Below are 25,818 nucleotides of genomic sequence, written 5' to 3'. Positions count from 1 at the left end.
ACTAGAATTCACTAAATGTTTGCCTAAGAAGTTAATCAGATAACCTCAACTACCCCTGCCCCCAAACTGTGAACTTCTCATTACCCAAAAGCTGAAAACCAAATCCTTTCCGTTATTTATGTATTTAACATAGAATAATAACAATGTAGAAAGTTAAAAGTTACCTGAAATCTCACTGGCGATCACTATAAATGCCCAGATAATGATTACAAACAGGCAGAGGAGATGGGAGACAGGAAAGGGGCTTCAGGGGTAGGGGAGCAGTTTTATTTCTTCACCTGGATGGCGGTTTCAAAGGAACTTGTCTTAGAATAATTTCTTAACCCATAGGTTTGTGTTGTGTGGTTTTCTATGACTGTTTTCTTTTACAACACAATGTAATTATATAGTCTAACTTAAAATAACTAATATAAAATATGGCTACTTACCAAAACAGAACTCAGCCTTTGGCCTTAGCTTAGTTGCATCGCTGACCTAAAAAGAAAAGGAGAGATGAGTCACTCACTTCTGCATATGCTACTATAACCAACCTTATACACTGTGGAAACTTCACATGTATGATTTCCCAATAATCATACACATTCAGCACACACATCTAAAATTAAACTTTAAAGGCAACCGAAAAATAACATTAATTAAATATAGGATATGGGTCCCAAATGTAAGATGTTTAAAACAAATGATACTTCCACGTTCTCTTTGAACAAACTGTTTTTTTTTCTTCAAAGGAAATGTGAAGTTGAAAGTAAACCATTGAGTTTTATGTCGCACATATACGTATTTTTAGTTTAACATAATTTTCAAAATACCCTCATGAATACTCTACAGAAACTACGAATTCTTCCAAAATTGCATATTTCTAAGTTAGCTGTGAACCATAAGAGGAAATGGGGGTGGGCAAGGGGGAGACTGTGTATTTAATAAAGTAGATTAATGCAGAAGGCATGAGTCTGCAACGAGGCAATCAAAATGGCACCGGATCTTCTCTTGTACATGAGAATACCCCGGGATGCTGGGGTCACTTTACTGCATGCAGCACATGGTTCCTTGGAGAAGGTGAAGCAACTAGCTGCACCTGGTTGCTGCTATCCCTTTAAATAATAATATCCCTTTCTTGGAAGCCCATTCAGGACTATTGCCACGCTGTTGCCCAGCGTTAGAAATTATAAGTGTAGAATCTGTTTTGTACCTTCAAAAGGAATTCTAAGTCTGGGGTTCCTGACTGATCCCAACTACAAATTCACAGCTCTGAGTCACAGGAAAATGTGTTCCAGGAATAAATTCTGGAAAAAAGCAGCATGTCTAAAGTAGAGTACAAACTGTACAATTCAAACTTGAGTAAGCTGTGAGACAGAGATGAAAGTTAAGAGAACTGCACAGAAAAGGTTATATTTTAAAAGAGGAGCAATGGAGGAGAAAGCAGCTGGCCAGTCAGCCTGCCGGCTTTACTGAGTTAATACTTTATTTTTAAAAAGACCAGGCAACCAGCAATTGAAAAGATACAGACAGAAGGGCAGTCTCTTCCTCGACTGACTAGTTCAATAAATTAGGCCTCTCCTCATCACTTCATTGAGTCAAAACCCTTGGCAGCGTATTTATACTGCAGCACATGTAGATTGCAGGCAACCAAGCAAACTGGGGGGCTCAAGTTTATTTTACACTGGAATTCCATGGTGCCTAATAAGAGTCGCTATAGAATTTAAGCTGTGAGCTACCCTGAAGCATTTATTAAATGTCTTAATTTGCCAGAACACTTGGGGTCTACTTAAACAACATTTGTCTTTTGTAAATGTACATAACACGGCTTTAACGTACAATGTTTCCCTTTAAATATGTAATCTTTATTGTCTAAGGACTAATTTTTTTTTTTTGGTAAGAATGAATAGCTCTATTGTAATACTAATAACAAACTATTTTATTTGTAAAATGTCTGTCTTTTAAACAGAGGCACACTTGTAAATTGGTCTTTTGCTGAAGATCTTTGCTGACAAATACCAATATATGCATAATAGTATGCATATGCATATTAATAATACTGTGTTGCTACTTTTCACATTATCATATCTTAAGTCATCAACAAACTTTACTACTTTGTGTAAAACACAAAAAACCCACAGGTCCTCAGTCTCTGTCTCAGTTCCCAAAACATTAAAAGAAAGTAAGTAAAAAAGCTATCTAACAATAGCAAATCTAAATTTTTTAAAAGAAAAGAAAAACAGTATTGCAAATATGCCAAAAGATCAACAAACAAGAAAACAGAAATTAATAAAGACAAAGTGAAATGAGGGAAACATCATTCTTTCATTATGAAGATGGTAATTTTCCACAAAATAAAACATAAAGCAACAAAAAGTCAAACGTAATGGGATTAAAAATTGGAAATAGTTTAAATCAATGTAATACAGACTTAGAAAAATCTTCTCCAGACTTCCCCAAGATAGAACCTGTTAACTGATTTCTCCCCTTCTAATGGTCATACACCTGATCACAAAAATTAATGTTAACTTTTGCAATTTGCCACATCCTGTAACTTAACTCCATATTCTCCCTAATTTTATCAAAGAATTTCCTAAACGTAGGAATCAGTTACTGTTTTCAGCATGGTATGAACCTGAACATCATCATTAAATGACACAGAGAGGAAATCTCTCCTTGTAGTCACACTCTCATTCTAAGTTTTAATTCATGCACGAAGGTAAGACAATATAGAAAGACTACCTTTGAAATGTAGGTAAGTTTAATGGCTCCAACACGTGATGATCCGGAAGGTAGGTTCTGGAAAGAAATTGTTAATATACAATTAATATGTAACATTATGAATTTATTTTATAAAGTTCTACACATACTAAAAAAAGTTAAGAAATGAATTTTTTTCTTTTTTCTTTTTCTTTTTTTTGTGAGGAACGTTGGCCCTGAGCTAACATCTGTCCGATCTTCTTCTATTTTATGTGGGATGCTGCCACAGTGTGGCTTGACGAGCAGTGCTAGGTCCACACCCAGGATCCGAACCTGTGAACCCTGGGCCACCAAAGCAGAGCGTACAAACTTAACCACTACACCACTGGGCCAGCCCCAAGAAATCAGATTAGCTATTTAATATCACATTTTATAAATCAACTTATTCAAGTATTTACCAGGTCTGAAATTAAGTTGACAACATGGATAACAAAAGTGAACTCTATTCTGCTCCACCGTAAGCATTCTACAACTAAAAGGCTATTGTTACCACTGGAGCTAAACTTATTTTCTCCTTCATGAGTTTAAAAAGCCACCAACAAGATCAGATTTTGTTCCTGAAAGCAATGGGAAAAGTATTTAGACACACAAAACAAATATAATTTTAGGAAATTGCAAAAGACTATACATATTCATTTGTTCTATTAAAATTTTTTATCAAATACAGCTCTTTAAAAAACATTGGATTTTCCCCCATTTAAATATATTAGTAGGGGCTGGTTCAGTGGCATAATGGTTAAGTTCACCCACTCCACTTCAGCAGCCCGGGGTTCACAGGTTCAGATCCCAGGTGTGGACCTAGCATCACTCATCAAACCATGCTGTGGCAGCATCCCAGATAAAATAGAGGAAGACTGGCACAGATGTTAGTTCAGTGACAATCTTCCTCAAGCAGAAAGAGGGAGATTGGTAACAGATGTTAGCTCAGGGCCAATCTTCCTCACAAAAAAAAAAAGTAAATAAATAAAAATCTATTTAAAAAAATAAATACATTAGTATTTATTATGCCATAATTAACCTACATTGATATCACTTTCCAAAAAAATTATTAGTTGGTACTTTTTAAACCATATGAGGGAGTTTATATATTGGCATTTTCGTACAAAATATTTTTACTTTTCCTTTAACAAGTTTGGGATGTGATTTGTGTCTTAAAAGAGCTAAGGGTAAAAAATTAAGAAGGAGGAGAATCACTCCTGGCTGAGGCTATCAGGAAAGACTGTGGAGGAATGAACAGCATTTAAGCTGGACTTTAAAGGAAAATCTTGAAACACAAACAACAGGAGAGAGAATATTCCAGGCAGAGAAAACAGACGAGCTACAGCAAGCAGAGGAGGGCGCCCAGCTCTGTACTGGAATGGGAAGGTGGCTGCGTCAGGTTGTAATACGGGCCCACACAGGATTGCAGTAGAAAATGGCTGTCTGGGAACCTGAACTGAGAACCCAAACACGGAGGAGCAAAGTAAAAAGCAAAGCAGCAAGGAGTTATACTGTCAAGAATTTGAAACCACTGTCTTGTGAGCGGTTCTGCTATCAAAATTGTGCTTTAATTAAGAGATCTTGTAATATAATAAACTGAATGGATTATAGAGGGGGTAGATGGAGGTAGGAAAACCAGATAAAAGAATATGGAAAAAACTAACAAAGAATATAAATGAAAAGACTGATAGAAGATTTCAAAAGCAAAACTACAACAATCTTGATTTTGAAAGTTTCCTCCACTGTAGATTAAGTAGAATCAACTTTGTAACTAACTTTATAATAATACACATTAAGAAAAAAATCTATGGGCTTCTTGTCAGGCATGACAAGAAGGGAGCTTTCTCAGACCTCTGTAAGCTTCTGGAAACAGTTAACCATATAGAAGCCTAGACAGTTCAGACTTAAGTTTCCCAAACATGAGCTCGTTATTATTGACAAGGACAGGGCTTTTCAAAATTTTCAATCCTCTGAACAGTGAAACTGCAATATATTCTGCTTTAAACTGTACAAGCTTCCAAATATAAGCCATAAATAATAAAGAGGCATATAAAATTATAATGTATAAATGCATACATTTATAAAAATGTATAAATTTTTAATATATAACTTCTTTTTTGAGGAAGATTAGCCCTGAGCTAACTACTGCCAATTCTCCTCTTATTGCTGAGGAAGACTGGCCCTGAGCTAACATCCATGCCCATCTTCCTCTGCTTTATACATGGGATGCCTGCCACAGCATGGCTTGCCAAGTGGTGCCAGGTCCGCACCCGGGATCCAAATCAGGGAACCCTGAGCCACCGAGAATCGGAACATGTGCACTTAACCACTGCACCACCAGGCCAGCCCCTAATGTATAACTTTAAATGGTTGTGTTCTTATATAAAATGTGTTATATTCAGAGGGTTTTTTTGAATGGTTGTTGGCGGTTTTGCATGGTGGTCGTTTTTTGAATTTCAGATAAGGAAACGAAACATGAAACATCCCCAAGACCTGCTAACTACACCACCATGATTTCTGCCAACCACTGCTGCCCTTCCCTTCAGGAACGCTACTCTCCGTTTAAGTTTTTCATTAGCTGAATACAGCTTTAAACCTTTTTGTGAGGAAGAGAAATGAGAAGGCATGTCATGGCTGCACAACATAAAGAGTCACAGATTAAACAGTGGCACAGCACAGGGAAATATAAATAGGTAGGAGATTAGGATATTCAAGGGGCCAGCCTGGTGGCATGGTGGTTAAGTTTGCACGCTCCGCTTCAGTGGCCTAGGGTTCATGGGTTCAGATCCTGGGCATGGACCTACACACTGCTCATCAAGCCATGCTTTGGCAGCAGCCCACATACAAAATAGAGGAAAACTGGCACAGATGCTGGCTCTGGGCCAATCTTCCTCACTCCCCCCACCCCGAAAAAAGAAAGAGAGATTCAAAATACTAGTTTCTATGGACCAGTAGGATTACTGCCAAGTTCAACCAGAAAAAACTGAGTTTCAAATATTGTTCCTTGACAATGAACAAGAAATAATACACTAATATGACATTTGTCACATTATGAAAGGAAATAAGCCATTTGTTCTTATGAGCTCCTGTACTCATTTTCCAAAATTCTGAAATTTCTTCAAATTCACTTCCTAATCCAACTACTTAATTAATTAATTCTCCACCATTACTCATGCCCTCAACAAACACAGAAAGCCCCAAATTGATCCCTAGTAATACACTAGAATGGATTTTTAAACCAATGATTAATGATAAAGAAAGCAAAATAGAGGAAGAATGGCTCCCTAAGGACAAGTGAGCCAAACCAATATTCTTCCATCATCAGGGTTATTATGATCAGCATAATCATGTTACAGCACCGTAACATAAGCAACCAGATTGAATCATATGAAGTTGCCATCTTTTTAGTAGCATCAAAATGGTGGTACACTGCCAATTTCATGTCATTCAACGTATGTAACAATCTTAGCAAGACATTTACTGATGTTTTCATGAAGAGATTTAAGTCTCGATTAATACATTTAAAAGTGACACACTTTTAAAAAGTGACACAAAGCTGGTATTGATGGCTCATACACTAGTTGGCAGAATCAAGACTGTAAAAGATTCTCATCAGTTGGAATGAAGAGGGAAAATTATTAAGAACTGAATAGACAGACTTAAAATTCTGCACATTTAGTAAAACCAATGTGCTAATTACACCACAGAAACTGGCTTTAGAAGAGTTCATGAGAAAAAGACCTGGCTGAGTGCAAACTTTAACATACACCCTCCCTGCTTCAGCCAAAGTGAACTATTCTCCAAAAAGGCCACCGGCCTTCTTGCTTTGATTTCTGTGCCCATGCTATTCTGAGCACTGGAATACCCACTTCTCCACCTCTTGGCTAAAATCAGATCCATCCTTCTAGGTCAATTCCAAATGTTATGACCTCCACAAAGACTTTAACTCCCTCTGCTAGCTACAATCACGCCCTTCATCTGAATTCTAAGTTTATGTTTCCTTCAGTGTAATAAACATATTCTATTTTGTACTTATCTTCTTTTAGCTCTGTTTAAGAGGAAAGTACTGATAAAAGGAGGAATTCTAACGAGGAGAATCTATTATATATGAAGACAAAAAACAATTAAGGAATTTTAAACAAAATTCTGGAAAAACCATCAACAGGACCTTGTGAGCAGAGACCAATCAGGGTGAGAACATAGGCAGAGCTGCACAACAGCTTGCATGAGGGAGGAGAACAGCCACTGGAGTCTAGCAGAGTCATCAGAGGGAGTCAAGGGGGACTGTTACTTTCTACCTCGGAAAAGGAGTTTGGGAGGGGACTACGCCACAGAAAAAGAGATGGGGCGTAAAAGGGAAGAACCTGATTTACATAAATAAAAAAAGGTAATGAACTTTTGGTTTCTGATGACCTGTCCTTCACCCACTGACTCTAGTCAAGTAAATACAGGCATTAATCATGTAGTTGCATACCCAGGTTACCACCACCCAAGCAAGCTGGTTACACCCAGAGATAACCAAGTAAAACAGAGTATCAATAAGCTCTCCAAGGATAAGGGTAGAGAATAGACAGTTCCTAGCAAAAAAAGCTCTCATACAAAGCTAGCACTCAAGTAATATAAACTGAATTAAAATACAACTATCCTCCAAAATTCGCAAGGCTGCACATAGATGAAGAAGTAAACTTACTTTACAGAGAAGCAGAGAGCAAAAGTAGGATTAATGGGTAGAAGATACAAGGAACTAGACTTTGGCCCACAGAACAAATAATAATTAAAGCTGTCTCAAATATAATAAATATTTTCTAGTAATGTGTGATTCAAAGAATAGCTAAAGTGAAGATCAGGGAAAGATGGGTTTCTTGCATTAAGGAGGAGGCTGAATTAATTCTAAGGTCCCTTACAACTCCAATTCTATATAAACAAATTTAAATTCATTAGCACATGTGTATTTTGTCTAATCTAAAATCAGTAGAGAGTAGTAAAGAATACTAGACTAGTTGTCGGGGATCGAGCTGCTGCTCTATGAAACAGAACGGAACCTCCTTCCAGTCCCTGCTCTTGCCTGAACTGTGCATTCCTCCCCCGCACAGAAGCCCAGCAGACCAGAGAAGACCAGCTCCAAGTCTGCTCGGGACTCACCCCTTGCTTAGCACATACTTCCTTGCAAGATACATCTCAATCTGAATAAAAAGTGCCACAGGTACAGAAAATTTAAAACTACTCGACAGATCATCTCTAATCCAAGGTCTCTCAAAAGTCTTAAAATTGGAATTCTATTTTTAATTTATGACATTCCCCCCAATGATTTGCAAGACGACAATAACATCAAGGTGCATTTCAATTCATAAACAGCATTACAGTGGCTGACACTCAAGTCTGACACTACAAAACCAAAGGACTACATATGTATAAAAGTGTCAACTAGTTTTAGTAGTTTATTTACCGAAAGATAGTAGTCTCCATCCTTGAGACAGTATCTTAAATTTAAATGACTTAAAAATTTTCACCCAGAGATGGCATTTCTCTCCCAACGAAAGAAAAACACACATATATACATGCATAAATTTTTATTAAATAAACTTAGTTTTATCTGCTGACATTCAAATAAGACAGTAGGAGCTGGGGTGCAGGGCAGGGAGAAGGCAGTCAGTAGAAATAAATCTAAATATACACTGTTTAGGAAGACAAATGCTAACACCTGCATAGCATGTCAAATACTTTACTAACTAAAGCTCATGTGTGCTCCTGAAGAAAGGTAACCCTTTGGATTTCACAAACCTGTGGATTATCCATGTACCATACAAAACTATCTTCTCTGGTATCCAGTATGAAGTACCTTCGAAGAAATTTCCCACTGTTTTCATTTTCTTCAATGTCTAGAAAACCACAAATGCGATTCTGACGATCCACATAAGGCATTTCTGAGCTTGAACATTACACTGTAAAATAAAAACATGAACAGTTAAGTATTTCTCAGTGGACTTGCAGCATAAAACGTGTATGGGACAGTTTATTCAATAAGAAGCCTACTTTCCAAACTTAGGTGGGAGCCAGTTAATGTGAATACATACAAAGCATGTGCAAAAATCCCTTTTGAAATTAAGCTGCTTATGAGTGGCTACCCAATGCAAGTGTATACAGTGATGGGGACAAAGGAGGGCTATTCACCCAGCTGCATAATTTACTTACATTTTTCCCTAAACAAACCCAGGTGAGCCAAAATATTACCTATCCAAACTTTAATTTCCTCACTTATAAATCAAGATAATCTACCTTTCAGATTGTTTTAGAATATTTTTAAATTGACGAAATAATGACAGCTAATGTTTACTGGCCACTTTGTATATGGTGGGCTCTGTGCGAGGTTCTTTTCTAGACAGTTTCTCATTTAATCCTCAAAATGACCCTATGAGTAGGGTCGCCATCCTCATTTCACAGATAAGAACTTAACACTGAGAAGGGGCAGTGACTTTCCAAGATGAGAGAACCAGTAGGCAATGAATCAAAACACGAACCCAGATTCTCCGACTCCAGAGCTTATATCTTAACCTCCACACCATCCTCTCTCTAAAACCCTCTGAATTATTAAAACGAAAATGCATCAATAATTTCATTCTAATGAGTAAAATTAGCTAACACGAAAAGAGAAATACGCAGGTATTCTGTGCCTCCTGAGGGAAGACACAAACAGCACCTACGAAGCGAACATACAAGCAAAAGCTTTTCTCTGAATCTGATCAAGTCTTTAGATCTCGCTCTGTCCAGTTACCCATCGACAGGAAATGAAGAACACAGGGGAACACATGAATGCACCACAAGGATCCAAATCAGCAAAAGACAGACTGGGAAACAACAGGACAACAGCCCAGTTTCTTCAGCAAATAAACTATACTACAGGGAAAAAAAGAGGAAGAGAAAAATTATAGATTAAAAAAGACTTCAGAGGCATATCATATTCTGACTCCAAAGTACTAAAATTTTTGTTGTACCGATTAAAGTTAAAAATCATGACTTGGGTGAAAAGCAGAATTTCTAATCATTTTTTTCTCTAGAAACTGTGGATACATGATTCCTTCCTGATGTGATGCAAATCAGCAGATTGTTCCTATCCTGGTACTTCTGTGGCCAGCAGCAACAGCTTTTGGCAGGCTGAATTTATTTATTTATTTTTTAAAGATTGGCCCTGAGCTAACATCTGTTACCAATCTTCCTCTTTTTTTTTTTTTTTCTTCTCCCCAAAGCATATAATTGTATATTCTAATCGTAGGTCCTTCCAGCTCTGCTATGTGGGAGGCCGCCTCAGCATGGCTTGATGAGCAGTGCTAGGTCCACGCCCAGGATCCTAACTGTTGAAACCCTGGGCCACCAAAGTAGAGAGGGGAAACTTAACCAGCCAGCCACAGGGCTGGCCCCATGGTGAATTTATTTACGTAACTAGTTCTTCGTTTAAAGGCTCAAAGTAAGTTTAACACACAATGAAAATTCAATTAGAATTCACCCTAATGTACAGCATATTCTAAATCACTATTCTGTATGCAACCAGAGAAATGATGAAACATACCAAAAAGTTTTAAACAAAACTATCCATTCAGTTTGTGTGTGTTATTATAAATCTGGCACCTAGAGGAGATAATTTTTTAATGAACTTACCCAAAGTTTTAAAAAATTCCTAAAATTTAATCAAAAGTTGAAAAATTAATATACTATACTAACGCAGAGTACAGGCAAAAACTACCAACTTGTGTGGTACTGCCATGAGGATAGACCAAAGGAACAGAATTGAGAGCCCAGAGACAAACCCATACATCTATGGCCAACTGATTTTCAACAAGGGTCCCACCATCATGCAAAGCCTCTTCAACAAATGGTGCTGGGACAACTGGATATCCACATGCTAAAGAATGAAACTGGACCCCTACCTCACACCATATACAAAAATTAACTCAAAATGGATTAACAATCTAAATCTAAGGGCTAAAAGCATAAAACTTTGAGAAAACATAGGGGTTAATCTTTATGGCCTTGGGTTTGGCAACAAATTCTTAGTTATGACACCAAAAGCATGACCAACAAAAGAAAAAAATACAATAAAGTGGACTTCCTAAAAATTAAAAACTTTTTCACATCAAAGGACACAAAAAAATGAGAGACAACCTACAGAATGGGAGGAAATATTTGCAAATTATATATCTGTTAAGGGTCTACCAGACAGAATATATAAATAACTCTTACAACTCAACAACAAAAAACCCATTAAAAAATGGGCAAAGGACTTGAAAAGACATTTCTCCCAAAGATAACACCAATAGCCAACCAGAACACAAAAAGATGCTCAATATCATCAGTCATTAGGAAATGTAAATCAAAGCCACAATGAGATACCATTTCACACTCACCAGGATGGACGTAATTAAAAAAAGAGTAAAACAACAAGCGTTGGCAAAGATGTGGAGAAACTGGAACCCTCCTACACTGCTGGTGGCAATGTTAAATGGTACCACAGCTATGTAAAACAGTTTGGGAGTTCTTCAAGAGTTAAGCACAGAAGTATCATCTGACTCAGCATTTCCACTCCTAAGTATATACCCAAAAGAATTGAAAACAGGTACTCAAACACTTACATATGAATGTTCATACTAGCACTATTCACAATAGTCAAAAAGTGGAAACAGCTCATAAGTCCATCGACAGGTGAATGGATAAACAAAATGGGCCATATCCATACAATGGAATGTTATGCAGACATGGAAAGAAATGAAGTACTGATACAATCAATCCAATAAAAATTCCAAAGCATATTTTATAAAAACTGACAAGGTGATCCTATTATATACTGAAATGCAAATAACCTAGAAAAGCCAAATCAGCCAAATCTATTTCCCACAGAACAGGGTAGGAAGACTTACCACCACTTGCTTCAAGACTTACAATACAGCTACATCAATAAAGACCGCACAGGATTGGTGAAAACATACATACAATAAATCAATAGAACAGAAAAGCATCCAGAAAAAGATCCCTTCATATATTGTCAAGTGATTTTCAACAAAGATGCCAAGGCAACTCCACAGAGAAAAGATAGTCCAACAAATGGTGCTGGAACAATTAGCTGTCCATGTGGAAGAAAATTAACTCAAAGTGGATCACAGACCTAAGGTAGAAGCTACAACAATGAAGCTTCTAAAAAAATATATACGAGAAAGTCTTCATGACCTTGGGGGTAGACAAAGATTTCTTACATAAGATACAAAGAGCCTGAATCATATATGACTTGATATATTGGACTTAAAAACTGCTCTCTGAAAGACACTATTAAGATTTCAAAAGACAAGCCACAGAATGGGAGAAAAATTCAGTACACATGTATCTAACAAATAACTGATATGAAGGAACAGGCTAGGAATTATTACAATTCAATAAGACAAACAACCAAACGGGAAAATGTGCAAAAAATCTGAAGAGACAAGTCAACAAAGAAGATATACAAATAGTGGGGTAAAAAAAAAATTGATAAATAGTAAATAAGCAAATAAAAACATACTCATCATCATTACTCAGGGATTTATCACAAATAAAAACCATGAGATACCACTACATACCTACTAGAATGGCTAAACCAAAAACAAAGAAGCAAAGCTGACAATACCAAATGGTGACAAGGATGTGGCAGAAATGGACACTGTCTCACACACTGCTGGTGGGAACGCAAAATGGCCCAGCAACTTGGGGAGACAGTCTGGCAGTTTCTTGTAAAGTTAAACATACCCTCATGACCCAGCAATACCACTCTTACGTATTTATCCAAGTGAATTGAAAGCTTATATTTATACAAAAACCTGTATGTAAACGTTTTAAGCAACATTACTGATAGTTGGCAAAAAGCAGAAACTCAAATGCCCTTCAACTGGCAAATGAATAAACGGTGGTGCATCCAATATGATGGAATACTACTTAACAACATAAAGGAACAAACTAGTTATACACACAACACACGTATTTCTCAAACGTATTTTGCTAAGTGAAAGAAGCCAGACCAAAAAGGCTACCGGGACAGAGAACAGATCAGTGGGTGGAGGGAGGGGCTGACTTCAAAGGGTAATTTTCAGAGTGACGGAACTGTTCTGTACCTTGATTGTGGTGGATACATTACTATGTATTGATCAAAACTCACAGGCCCATACGCCACAGAGAGGGAACTTTACTGCAATGCAAAGTAAAAAAATAAACAACAGTGATAGAAAACAGGTCAGAGGCACTAGGGCTTGGGATAGGGAAAACGACTGACTACAAAGGAACATGAGGGAAATTTCTACAGTGATGTAACTGTTGTATATCTTGACTGCGCTGGAGCTTACACAATTATGCGCATACGCCAAAACTTATAGAAGTGTATACTAAAACAGGTAAAAGTTAGTCTATGTAAATCCTACCTCAATAATCCTGAATTTTTTAAAAAAGATACCATACACACTCACCAGAATGGCTAAAATTAAACAGACTGAGACCACCAAATGTTGTCAAAGACGTGGTGCATCCACAAGTTATTTATTGTTGATGGAGATGTAAAATGGTACAACCACTACAGGAAAAGTTCTGGCCATAAAACCAAACACACACTTACCCTATGAGCCAGCCATTCCATTTCTAGGTATTATTCAAGAGAAATGAAAATATATATGCATGCAAAGACTAATTCTACAAATAGTTACAGAAGCCTTATTCATAACAGCCCTGAACTAGAAACAACCCAAATGTCCATCAACAGGTGACTAGATAAATAAAAAGTGGTACGCCTATATAGTAGAATAGCACTCTACAATATAAAGGAACTACTGCTACAGGCAACATGCTCAAAATTCATCAGGGGCCGGCCCCGTGCCCGAATGGTTAAGTTCGTTCACTCTGCTTCGGCAGCCCACGGTTTTGCAGGTTTGGATCCTGGGCACGGACCTAGCACCGCTCATCAAGCCACGCTGAGGCGGCGTCCCATGTGCCACAACTAAAAGGACCCACAACTAAAAATACATACGACTACGTACCGGGGGGCTTTGGGGAGAAGAAGGAAAAATAAAAGCTTAAAATAAATAAATAAAAGAAAGAAAGAATTGCAATTGTCTTTCATTCTAGAGGACATCAGAAACTCTAAGAAACACTTCATCTCCCAGATCTCTGAATGTTGGAGTGTCCCCAGGGGGTGGTCCACGTACCTCTCTTCTATATGTACTCAGTCTCTTGATGCGCTCACTCATTCACATAGATCGAAATGCTGATGACTTCCAATTGCTACCTCCAGGCCTGGACACTCTGCTGAACGCCAGACTCACGTATAGAACTGCCTACTTGACAGATCTACTTAACAGACATCTCATACTTAACAAACTGAGCTCCAGACAGTCCCTCTCAGAAACCTGTTCCCCTCTGTCTTCCCCATCTCAGTAAACAGCCACTCCATTCTCCTGGCTATTTAGGCAAAGTCTCTTGGAATCATACTTCTTTCTCTCTCATTCCATGTCCAATGCATGTAAATCCTGTTGGTTCCATCTTCAAAATACATCCAGAATCCCACCACTTCTCACCACTTGCATTGTTGCCACTCTGGGCCAAGCCACCGTCATCTCTCAGCCGGCTTATTGCAAGGGCTTCCTTGATTCTGCCCTTGCCCCCTTCACTCTATTCTCAACACAGCAGTCAGAATGATCCTATTAAAATATATATTCAAGTGTTTATCTAATAAACAATAATACACACTACTTCTTGCCAAACACTATTCTAAACATTTAAATATTAGGTTATTTAATTCTTACAACAACAATTTTACAGATGAGAAAATGAAGGCACAGAACATTTTAAAAATAACTTGTCTAAGGTCACATGGTTAGCCAGTAGCGGAAGCCAGGATTCAAACCAGAGGAGTCTAGCTCTAGAGCCCATGCTCTTCAATACTATACAGTGTCACTCTGCTCAAAACTAGTCACCTCTGGTTGCTTATGAGAACTACCTGGGAGCTTCTGAATATCCTGATGCCTGGGATGGACCACCCCCCACCCCAGACCAATTAAATCAGAAACTCCGGAGATGAGATCTAGGCAGCAATACATTTGTAAAGCTCCCCAGATACCTGCAATGTTCAGCCGAGGTTAAGAACCACTCTTTTAATGCAACCCCATTTCATACAGGCTTCACCTAACCTCCCCCATCCCGTCCCAACCCCCCCTTGCTGACTCATCTGGCCCCTGGACTCCTACCACATCAGACAAGCTCCCCACGCAAGACCTTCTAACTCAAATGTCACTTTCTCAGTGAAGCTTTCCCCTGACACCCTACTCAAAATTGCAAACGCTCCAAATGGTGCTGCCACTTCCCATCCCCCTTCCCTGCTCTATGCTCCTCCTAGCATTTATTCCTACCAAACGATATTATTTATTTATTTGCCCCTTTCTCGTCTGGTTCCCCACACTGAAATGTGCAGGCTCCACAAGAGCAGGGACTTTTTTCTATTTACTATTGTTTCTCCAATATCTAAAACCCTGGCTGGCACATGGAAGGCACTCAATAACTGTTGAATGAAGCATTAAGGAACCCATAATTACTGCATCAAATATTAACGATTAAGTTTCCAGATAGAAAATTGCTTTTTCCTCCTCTGACAAGAAATCATTTAGTAGATTTAACTGACTGGTTCATTTAGATGATGGAAGGAAAAAGGTTCAAATACTGTATTTCTATTTTGATTTATATTTTTAGTAAAGCTAGTATGAGACAAGAACAGATAAAATTACATTATTAAAACAGCCACAGAATTTATCCTTCAGCTTTGCTTATGCTCTAAGGGGTAGGTCATACAATCATTCATAAATTAACATATTCACAGTTAACACTTCATCAGTGAGGAACCAGGAAGTAAGTAAAAAAATAAAAACAAAAATCAGAGTGACAAAGGAAAGAAAAATTAAATTCTACACAGTGAGATCTCATTAGGCCCACATAGCTTCACTATTATTTGTTAAATAGATGTGGAGTGGCACTAGTCTTTGTTGCCCCAAAAGTGTTGACAAACACAAAACTGAAGATATACAGACATCAAGGATGAAACACCTGTGGAGTCTGGCACCAACACCCCCGCCACACACACCTCAGGGCTCTGGCACCCTAACCAACGCCTTACTATTACTCTACTCTATGCAAGCAGCTGACAGAAGAGAGGGAAAAAATTAGAAGTCTTCAGGGAGAACACAGGGAAAGGAAGGGGGTATTCACCCAAAAAAGGGGTGGGAGCGGGGCATGTAAGAGGATCATTCACCAAGATGAGAAGTACCTACAAGAAGGAGAGACTCATTCTCCAGCTCGATGTCTGTTTATGACGTAGACTGAGTGACCGCACCTATTTGAACAACGGGACAAACAGAATTGATGAGAAATGGCAGGGCAGAGAAAGGGGACTGACTGAAGCAGCCTGCATGCCACCGTCTGGCATCACAAGGAAGTGAGCTTCCAGTGGGTTACATGGAAACTACAGAAGGTAGCTGGACTTGAGCTGTCTTACTGTCACCACCACATCTGGCTGCAGAGAGAAAACCACCTCACTGCCACACACTCACAGGAACCAGGCGGTGGACTGACAGGACAGAGCAAGGAGGTGGGAGTGTAGGCTGGAAAAGGTTTACCCACGGCCAATTCCACACCCAGGAACTGTCCGGGGGAGTCTCCCTCAAGAGCTCACCAAAAATCCCAGTCTGGACGCCTATCAGGAGACATTAACGGCTTCACTGAGAATCAAGAGAGGGCTGGGATAGCAGGAGGTAAGAAATACTTGTCTTTGTCCATTTTTCTTCTGACTAGTCCCTGTCCAAATAGATCCCAAAAGAGGGAAGAGAAAGAGGTATGGGGAGCATACCAAAATCCCTCTCCACTCCATGTGCTCCAGGCAAAAAGTGGCCTGACAGTGGCGTAAGGCAGGAGAGGAGCTTTACACTGAATAGGAGATTGAAGGTTTAAACTGGAATAGATTAGACTGAAGCTTTTAATAGCTGTAAATGATAGAAAAGTGATCACTGCCCATGATGTCATGAGGGAGGGGGCGGGAGAAGAGGAAGATCCTATAAAGCATAATTGAAAGCAGTGAATGGCAAAAAACATAACTGTCTTATGTTTGTTTTCACCAGGCGCAGATTGCACAATCAGCTGATGACATATGGAACAGCATTAGTGCCCTAGCAATGAGAGGGAACACCTGACATGGAAATTCCCATGGGGGATTTACTGTACCGGGTAAGATGCTACGTTAGAAGTCCTCTGAGATCACCTCCAATTCTAAGTGCTAAGATTGTCCTTTCTTCAAGAAGACGTTAAATTGAATTACAGAACCCAGAGTTAGATGGTTAAACTATAAAAGGCTAGGCTGCATAAGGGTAAAATCACAATTTTTTGAAGAATAAAACTATCAGACTGACCAGTCTGAAAAGAGTGCCATGTAAGAAAAAATATTTAAGACAAATATTTTTAAGGCTCTAAAGATTTATTTAAATGTTAAAAAAAAAAAAATCCTAGGGGCCTGCCCAGTGGCATAGTGATTGGGTTCATCTGTTCCACTTCAGGGCCAGGGCTCGTGGGTTTGGATCCTGGGCGCAGACCTGCACAAGACTGGTCAAGTCATGCTGTGGTGGCATCCCACATAGAAGAACTAGAAGGACTTACAACTAGGATATACAACTATGTACTGGGACTCTGGGGAGGAAATAAAGAGGGAGGTGGAGATCAGCAACAGATGTTAGCTCAGGGCCAATCTTCCTCAGCAAAAGAAAAAAATCCTAAATGACTGATTTTTACACTCAAAAGAAATTCCAGTTCAAAGAATACTTATGATATAAAATGCCCCCCAAACATCATCTTCCTGAATCAAAGCATTCAACTAATCAAAAGGCTTACCAAAATAAACAGCAAACATATGTTTGCTTAAATATTTTCAAGGAATTATAAATTCACATATTCTTTAATCACACAGCAGCTACTAGGAAAAAATATTACTTAGTGTTCAAATGGTTTGATGTCACTCATTAAGCATAACAGAGTCCTACTGCTGCAACAAGTACCAACAGGAATTTTTATTTTTAAATAAAAAATCTCATATTTTCATGTTCTAAAAATAATTAAGCATTATAGACAAGCACCTACAGCTACCAAAAGTTTCTGCCTTAAGAATTCCTTTCTGATACCATGTCAATAAACTTCCAAATGCTATGTACTTACAATGGTCAGAAGAATTCAAATTAAATATTAATATTTATCTCCTACTGAAGCCATTTTATTGTATCATTGCAGATCTAAAATGAGAGAAGAATCATCTTGGAATTTAAAACCAAATTTTTGTTTGTTTGTTTGTTTGTTCTGAGGAAGATTAGCCCTGAGCTAACTACTGCCGAGCCTCCTCTTTTCGCTGAGGAAGACTGGCCCTGAGCTAAGATCCATGCCCATCTTCCTCTACTTTACACGTGGGACGCCTACCACAGCATGGCGTGCCAAGCGGTGTCACGTCCGCACCCGGGATCCGAACCGGTGAACCCCGGGCTGCTGAGAAGCGGAACGTGCGAACTTAACCGCTGCACCACTGGGCAGTCCCCTAAAACCAAATTTTAATATTATCAAATGTAAAATGCTCAAGTATGTGAAAAAGTAATATTTGCATATTACCTCAGCTTACAGGAGGGCAGTTACTGCTACAGAACTTGAAATGTTCTATCTAATAAAGGCAGAGTGTGACTAACTATTGTCACATCTGAATAATTACTAAATTTTATCCAGAAATCTATTTATCTTCCCCATTCTTAAATGACAGAGTTATTTAAACAAGAACAACTATTTAACATCAAGCAATATTTCATTATCAAAGTCTGACTTCAATTATGCTAATAAATTACTTCACAGATTTCTTTCTGGGTTACAAATTATCATCAGTCAAAATAACAGTGGGTTTTGCAGTATGACTGTAAGAACTTTCAGGCTTAAGTAAAAGTCTTTTTTTTAGGCTGCATTAAAAGTTTTTAGAGAGAAAAGCCCCTATAAAAATCTAAAATTTTCCATCTTTCCCAAGTATCTTCCTAGAAGTCTTCAATATCATCATGTCTCATATGTTAACAACCAACACACAAGTATTGCCGACAGCGACTTTTTAAAGAAAATAACCCAATGCTATTCTTAATGTTCTTAAACACTTCTAAAAAGGTCCTTCCGGCTTATGAATTCATGGCAGTTTCCTAACAATTGTACACTTATCCTGTTTGACTGTCTCTCCTAGTCTATGACAAACTCAAATTTACACACCACCTCTCTTTCCTATTTTGCTACAAAGCTAAAATTGGAAAATAAAAGATACAAACCTGCTACGCCCCCCCCTCCCCAAAGTAACAATAAAAACACTAATTAACAAGCTAAAGTGAGATAGGAAGCAGCTTCAATACATATAAATCACAGCTTTTAAAGTCACAAAAGTTATCCAGTGCTGCCCACAGAGGACAAATTAACAGCCATATCCCTTGACACAGGAACACTCCAAGAAAAACCTGTCGAAGGATACCCTGGAGGGTTTATATCCCCAGGAGATAAAGTAACTATTAACTCAAATTCTGCTAACCTTCAATATTCTTGTTTAAATATGTAAGTATTCTAAAATGTAATTTCCCTTGGGAAGATTTCGCCCAGATACGGAAAATTTAAACAAACGCTATTTGAGGAAATGTTTTGTATGCCACAAATGTGTTAATATGAAAATTTGAGTATGAAAATAGGCATCTCAGTCAGAAGGAATCTTAGGATTTTCGAAATAACAGCTCTTCAAGTTCTTCAGGTGGTGAAGAAGAATACAGTTCGACAAAATGATTTTTTTAAGTTTCTCTCTGAATCCTATAAAGCTTACCCAAATTCTGCTTTCAAGTGTTTCAACGACATTAAACTAACATAGACAATACGTAAGCTGAGCACTCGCGGGGAAATAAAGCAGGCTGATCGGTAGCTCTAAGACGAAGGGCATTGGTATAAACTTTATAGTGCGCTATTCGTTCCAGTCATCAAACACACAGGAAATAAGATTTTCTAGGTAAAAAACTAATTCACAAAGGGCAATGACTTCATTAAAGCGAAGAAAATCTTATTAAAACAGACAACGATCGATCGTAAAATAAGAAAACAAGTATCACAGGATTGGAAGGTGAAATAGAAAAGGAAAACAGCACAATGTGGCTGAATATTCCTTAATACTCCTCTCGGACCTGCCCCCAAACAGCGCGATCGGGTTTCACGGTTTACACGCCCAGCCCATGGTGGATGCTCTGCTCTGGAGCACAGCGTGAGGAGAATCCTACCAGAGGCAGAAATAACAAGACCGCTTTCATTATGACAACACTTTCCCCTCGGACGGTCTATCCAGCAGGGTCAATAGAAAGCATCTGAACTAGACCACAAACCACTCAGGGCGGCCCCAAAGCGGGGCGGCTGGCAGCTGGCCTCGACCCCAAAGACCTGGGCTCTGGTCGCCTCCCTCCCGGGTCCTACTGCGTGACCTTGGGCAAGTCACTTTCAGCTCTCGCCCTGGTCATCGGCACCATGCAGGTGCGAAGGAGAAGCACGAGCTCTGCAGGATCCGGCGATACAGGGCGGCGCCGGCTTCTGACACGGCGAGTCCCAAAGTGAAAGCGCCCTAAACACCAGAAAACCCAGCCCGGGGCGGCCGAGCCCCCGTGGGCACAGCCGCGGAGCCGGGCCCCTCCGCCAGGCGCCGCCCGCCGGGAATCCCCGGACAGCTGGCCAGCGCGGGCGGCAGGGAGCAGGGCGCGCCCGCGCGCTGAGCGGAGCCACCGCGGAGCTCGGCGACCACGACCGCCGCCCCCCGCCCCGCTCGGCCCGGCCCGGCCCGGCCGGACGCCGCCGAGGGCTGAGGTCAGGAAAACAATAAAGGAGCCGCGGGGAGAGAGCGCCACCCCCTCCCGCCGCCCGCGCTCGCGCGCAGGTGAGCCGCCCTGCGGCCTCGCCCAGGTGCGCCGGGCGGACTCGCCGGGACACGGGCCCCGGGGGCCGCCGCGACTCCGCGCCGCCCGCCGCCCGGCACTCACCAGCGCCCGCCGACCCCCCGGCAGACGCGCACCGCCTCTCAGCTCGCCGCAACCGGCGCGGCGCTCCCGCAAGCCGGCCCCGCCCCCCGGCCAGGCGCGGCCGCGCTCCTCACGCCAGACTTGCCCACGGCCCTCGGCCCGCAGCCCCGCGCCGCCGCAACGCCGGCTCCCACAGACACCGAGCTGCGGGAGCGGCGCCCACGACGGCCGGCCCGCGCACTGCGCACGCGTACCCGCGCCGCCTCAGCCCCCAGACGGCGGCCGAGATTCCGGAGCTGGCACTCCCAGCTAGCAGAGACTACACGTCCCGGGAGGCCCCGCGCGGCTCCCGGCGGCGTGGCGGGCCGGGTCTCGGGCGTCTTCCTGGTTCCAGGGGAGGTGGCTTTGGGCTCTTCGGAGCGGGCGGCGCGCGGAGCGCCGGGCCCCTGCGCTGCGGTGCATCCTGGGATTCGTAGTTTTCGAGGACTACGGGGCTTGGCCGTGGGGTGGAATTCAGAGTTCTCTGATGTCATCGCCTAGAGCTTCGAGGCACTGGAATCTTTAAAAATAGGCTTCATTCGTTTGCAGATAATTTGTTTGCAAAGTGTCTCATAATCGGTCCAGGAAGCATAAATTCACAGGCTGCTGTGTGAGCTGCCGATAAACGCTTTGCAGCCCTACGCGCCAAGTCTTCGCTCCTCACCGTTTCTCTTTCCCTGGAACTGTAGCTCCACTTCCTGCTTAATAGGCTAAAAGAACATTAAAGAAGGAATTGTGGAAATTCTTTCAGGAAGGATGGAGCATAAATATATATTCGTAAATATGTAATGTATTTATTAAGCACCTGCTATGCACCAGGTCCCATGATAGGCACTAGGCATACTTCTGAGAACAAAACAGACACCGTCCTGCCCTCGTGGAGCCTGCAATCTGTAAGCGGAGCTACTCCCTAAACAAGCAAGGTAATTATAGAGTTTAATGCAGCGGAGAAACTGAGCAAGTTAAAGAGATAGTGAGAGAGAGCTCTTTAGAGAGGTGGTCAAGGAAGGCTTTCTGAGGAAACGATATTTGAGCTGAAACCTGAAAAATGAGAATTATTCAGACATGCAAAGAGCTGGGAAAGAGTTATCTGCCACACCTTTCACCAGACTCTCAATAACTATTTGTTCCATTTGTGTCCTCCTTCGTTTCCTTGGTCTGCACAGTGTCAGATCACATCCTTGCCCCTTCAAAATCTTTATCAACACCTTTCAGAACATCCTTCCTAAGTGAAGATGTACACGAGAGAAATGAATGGCCAGTGGGAGGACAAGCTGTATGGCTCAGAGGACAGAAAGCACAAGGCAAATGGAGAAGAGCCTGGTGACACAGCGGGAACCCTGACTGCTTAACCCTCTTCTCATTTGTGACCTGGGTTAAAAGGCTGGCCACTCAGCCTGGCCTCCTGACTTGTTTCTGTTTATGAAGCAGGAAATCAGATTTAGAGTTTGTCTTTATTAGGACCCTAAAGGAAGTTTAGATATTATCTCATCTGAGTCAGAGGTGAAGTGAAAAACAGCCCTAGACTTACCTGTGGAGTCTTACCTGTGTGACCTTAGGCAGAGGGTGACACTTTGCCTTTCTGACCCTCAGTGAACTCAACTGCTTGCCTTACAGAATATTCTCAAGAGTCCTATAAGCTGATGGAGGTGGAAACATCTTCCAAACTGCATGGTATGCTCCTGCCCCGGCCCTTTCAGACTGCTCATCTTCAACATTCAAAGATGCTTGCTCTGTGTTCTCTGGAGGAACGGAAGCTGTGGAGCCTTCCTGACACCTGTCTTCTCCAGGCCTCGGTTCCTCACCTGTATAATGGTTGAAAGGTTTTGGCCTTATCGCAGTTTTTAAACGGGCCAGAGCACTGTTTTCTTCGGTCTACACAGTGGGTTTTTGTTTTTCTAACTGAATGTGTGGCTAACATTTTAAAATGAGGAAATTTCACATAAAAATCCAGATGTCACCTGCCTGATCCCATTAGACATTTGAGCTTCCCTTCTCTGGCTAGACGGTCTGGAAGGGGTCTCCAGCTCCAGAATCCCAGAAGATTCTAGATGGGGTATTTGGGGCATACTTAAACTAAAAAAAAAGATTCCTTGTTTATCTGAAATTCAAATTCAAATTTAGCATCTTGTGTTTGGCCTGAAAACCGTAACCCAGAGATCAGACCACTGAGGCAGAGAGCCTTTCCCACCCTCCAGTCAGAACCAGAGGGACTCTTTCTCCTCATTGTTATTACCTTTTGACATTATTGACTGAGTGGTTTTAAATTATTCCTTTGCTTTTTTTGCCTAAGAAGCCCCTAAGGTTGTTTGAAATTGAGAACCACTTTCACAGACCATGAGGGAAGCCAGAGAAGTGACTCAAATTGCCCAAAGACACACAGCAAGGTAATCCCAGTGTTCCTTTGAGGTTGCGGTATAACCAGAACCTGTTAACACCCGCTCTCTGCTTTCCCTCCGGCCTTTTTTGGATAGAGAGGTTTATTACATAACAGTGCTTTCAGTGTTATTTAAAAAAAAAAAGTATGTGGAATATTCCCTTGTTAAAATTACAGTCTGGGAGCAAACCAAGAACATTCAAGACCCACAGACGACACTGAAGAGTGCTGGAATATTCCATGGATGCTTGTCATCTGAAGCAAAGGGAGAGGAGGAGGCCAAATTCAAGATTTTGCAATTTACCTTTAAAACATCATTGTCATCATTATCATCCTCATGCCTTGCATGTGTAAAGCACTTTGATATCTCATTCAAAACTATTTATTGAGCCCCTTCTACATGCTTACAGGCTGGGCCCTGAATCCTCCAGATGGACATTAGCTCCTTTGACAACACAAAGTAGGGCAGAATAGAGAAATCATGTGACAGATCTAAAGTCACACAGAAAGTGACTGAGCACTTGTCACCTCTCTAACATTTGACCTCCCCTCCCCATTGCAGACATTTCCTGTCTCCCGTCCCCACTTTATTTTTTCTCCTTGTGATGATCACGTTCTCATACATTACGTATTTTACTTGTTTCTCTTGTTTATTTTCTGCCTGTTGCACTAGAGTGTAGCCTACACACAGGGATGTTATCTGCTCATCGCTATAACCTGAGGTCCTAGAACAGAAATATTTGTTCAACGATGAATGCCATGAGCCCCCTTAATGGACAGAGTCAGTATGAGAAGTCAACAGAAGTAAACCCCTGTTTTCACTGGAAATTAGAAACGACAGAATAAGAATTAGACATGAACTGAACACTCTCTGAACCCAGCTTTGTTCCTCTTGTGTCCCTCCGGAAAATGGGTAGTAGAGAGTTGAAAACAGCTGTTCCCTTTTTTTCACTATGAAAATGAAACCCACACCCAGGAAAGGAGTCAGTGGGTTGCTTTTGTGGTTGAATCATCAGCAGGCCCGCCCTCCTGGCCCTCCCACGTACCTGGCCTCAGCCGAGTAATTGGGAGGAGGATTCTCAGTAATCACTCAGGGCGTGGCGGGATTAAGTGACCTGCCCAGAATACAGATCAGGTGACTGGGTTCTCCTTCTGGAGCTAATTCTTGTGTCCCAGGGCTGGGGCACAACCCTTCAGGGAGGAGCTATGAGGGACTGTCCACATGTCATGCTTACTGAGGTGCAAGAACAGGATTTCTGAACAAGTCAGTGACCAACACGAATTCCAGGCTCACAAAGGAAAAAAATTGGAGGTCAGGGGAGATGATTGCCTCCAAGACTTAGCGAGCAGAACCAGGTATTTCTTGCCTTAGGATCATCAGGCAACAAGGAAGGGAACCTGACACTCAATGTTGCCTAATGCCATAGGAGCCCTAAAGGTTCCCAGCAACCCCTGTGATTTCTGGGGTCTGGTGAGGTTCCAGCCCCATCAGACACCCCAGTTAGGTCATACTTTAATTATTCTGACCACATGTGGCAGCTCTGGGATGCTGGTAAGCCCTAAACTTGTGGAGCAGAGAATGCCTGCTATCATCCAAACGTGAGGACTCTTGCTCCTGTGTGGAGTGAAAACTTGAAAAGGAAGATTTTCTGAAGCCAAAGTGCTTGTCTAGGCCACAGGTTGGTTGCTAATTGCCACTGTAAAGTAGAGAACATTCTAGAAGGCAAACGGCTATTTCCAGACAAAGCTGGGAGAGGATCTGGGAATGAGTCCATCTTGGGCTTTGCGAGCTCCTTGGCCTGTGGGACTACGTCCTCAGACCCCTGCAACTCACCTGTCCAGCTCCAGCCAAGCTCTTCCTTAAGTCAAAGGCCACTCGTTTCTCTCATCCATCTTGCCCTTTGTTAGAAGAGTTTATTTATGTTCAACAACGAGAAGCAGTGCCTCAAGTGTTCAGGAGGGCTGCCACGCTCTGACCTCCAGAGGAAGAGAAGTAGAAGCCACAGCTTCCACCAGCAGACCCTGTGACACCAGGAAAAACTAGCAAGGAGCCTGGACTCTGGGTCCATCTGCACTGACTAGCCATGGCCTTGGGCTCATTATCTTACTTTTCTGAGCCTCAACATTTCCTCGTCTGTAAAATGGAGTTGATAATAATTCCTACTGCACAGCCTCATCGTGAGTCTTAAATAAATAACGCACGTAAAGCTCTTGCCAAAGTGCCTGGCACATATGAATGGCTCCATTAGCGTCAGCAATTGTATTATTTAGTTTAGCCCAGCTCCTGAGCTCGCCTGACCAAAGTGGATGACACATTCAGAGTCTCTCACTGGGTAGTGTGTAGGTTCTAGAATTCCTTTGACTGCTGTGATCCTCACATATATCCAGGGTTACTGGGATGGAAGTGCTCATCGTGGTCTAGGATTGTGGGGAACTTGGCATGGCTGGGGAGCAGGGCCCTGTGGAGACTGTGCTGGGGAAGTAGGAGGGGCCTGACTTGGAAGCACCCAGGATGCCAGTATGAAGGGGATGTGAGGGCTAATTTTATGTGTCAACTTGATTGGGCTGAGGGATGCCCAGAGAGCTGATAAAACATTGTATCTG

General features: G+C 41.3%; 1 protein-coding gene across 8 annotated transcripts in view; it reads right to left on the bottom strand.

Moving 5' to 3' along the window:
* Positions 1-21,164, bottom strand: part of PLEKHA1 (pleckstrin homology domain containing A1) — a 52,501-nt gene extending 31,337 nt beyond the window's left edge. For 4 of the 8 annotated variants that reach the window (XM_046652916.1, XM_046652912.1, XM_046652917.1 and 1 more), the window contains exons 1-4: positions 20,820-21,046; positions 8,497-8,657; positions 2,719-2,775; positions 429-474 (exon numbers count right to left, since the gene is read on the bottom strand). In XM_046652916.1, coding sequence (XP_046508872.1) covers positions 429-474; positions 2,719-2,775; positions 8,497-8,637 — 244 coding nt within the window. In that variant the 5' untranslated portion in view covers positions 8,638-8,657; positions 20,820-21,046. The other 4 variants (XM_046652913.1, XM_046652914.1, XM_046652915.1 and 1 more) reach the window with 4 other exon arrangements.
* Between the last annotated feature and the right edge of the window lie 4,654 nt (positions 21,165-25,818).

Source organism: Equus quagga, chromosome 2 (genome assembly GCF_021613505.1).
Source record: "Equus quagga isolate Etosha38 chromosome 2, UCLA_HA_Equagga_1.0, whole genome shotgun sequence".
In the NCBI taxonomy this organism is placed as follows: domain Eukaryota; kingdom Metazoa; phylum Chordata; class Mammalia; order Perissodactyla; family Equidae; genus Equus; species Equus quagga.
The sequence above is the reverse complement of the archived record's forward strand: the minus strand, read 5'-3'. Positions and strand labels throughout refer to the sequence as shown.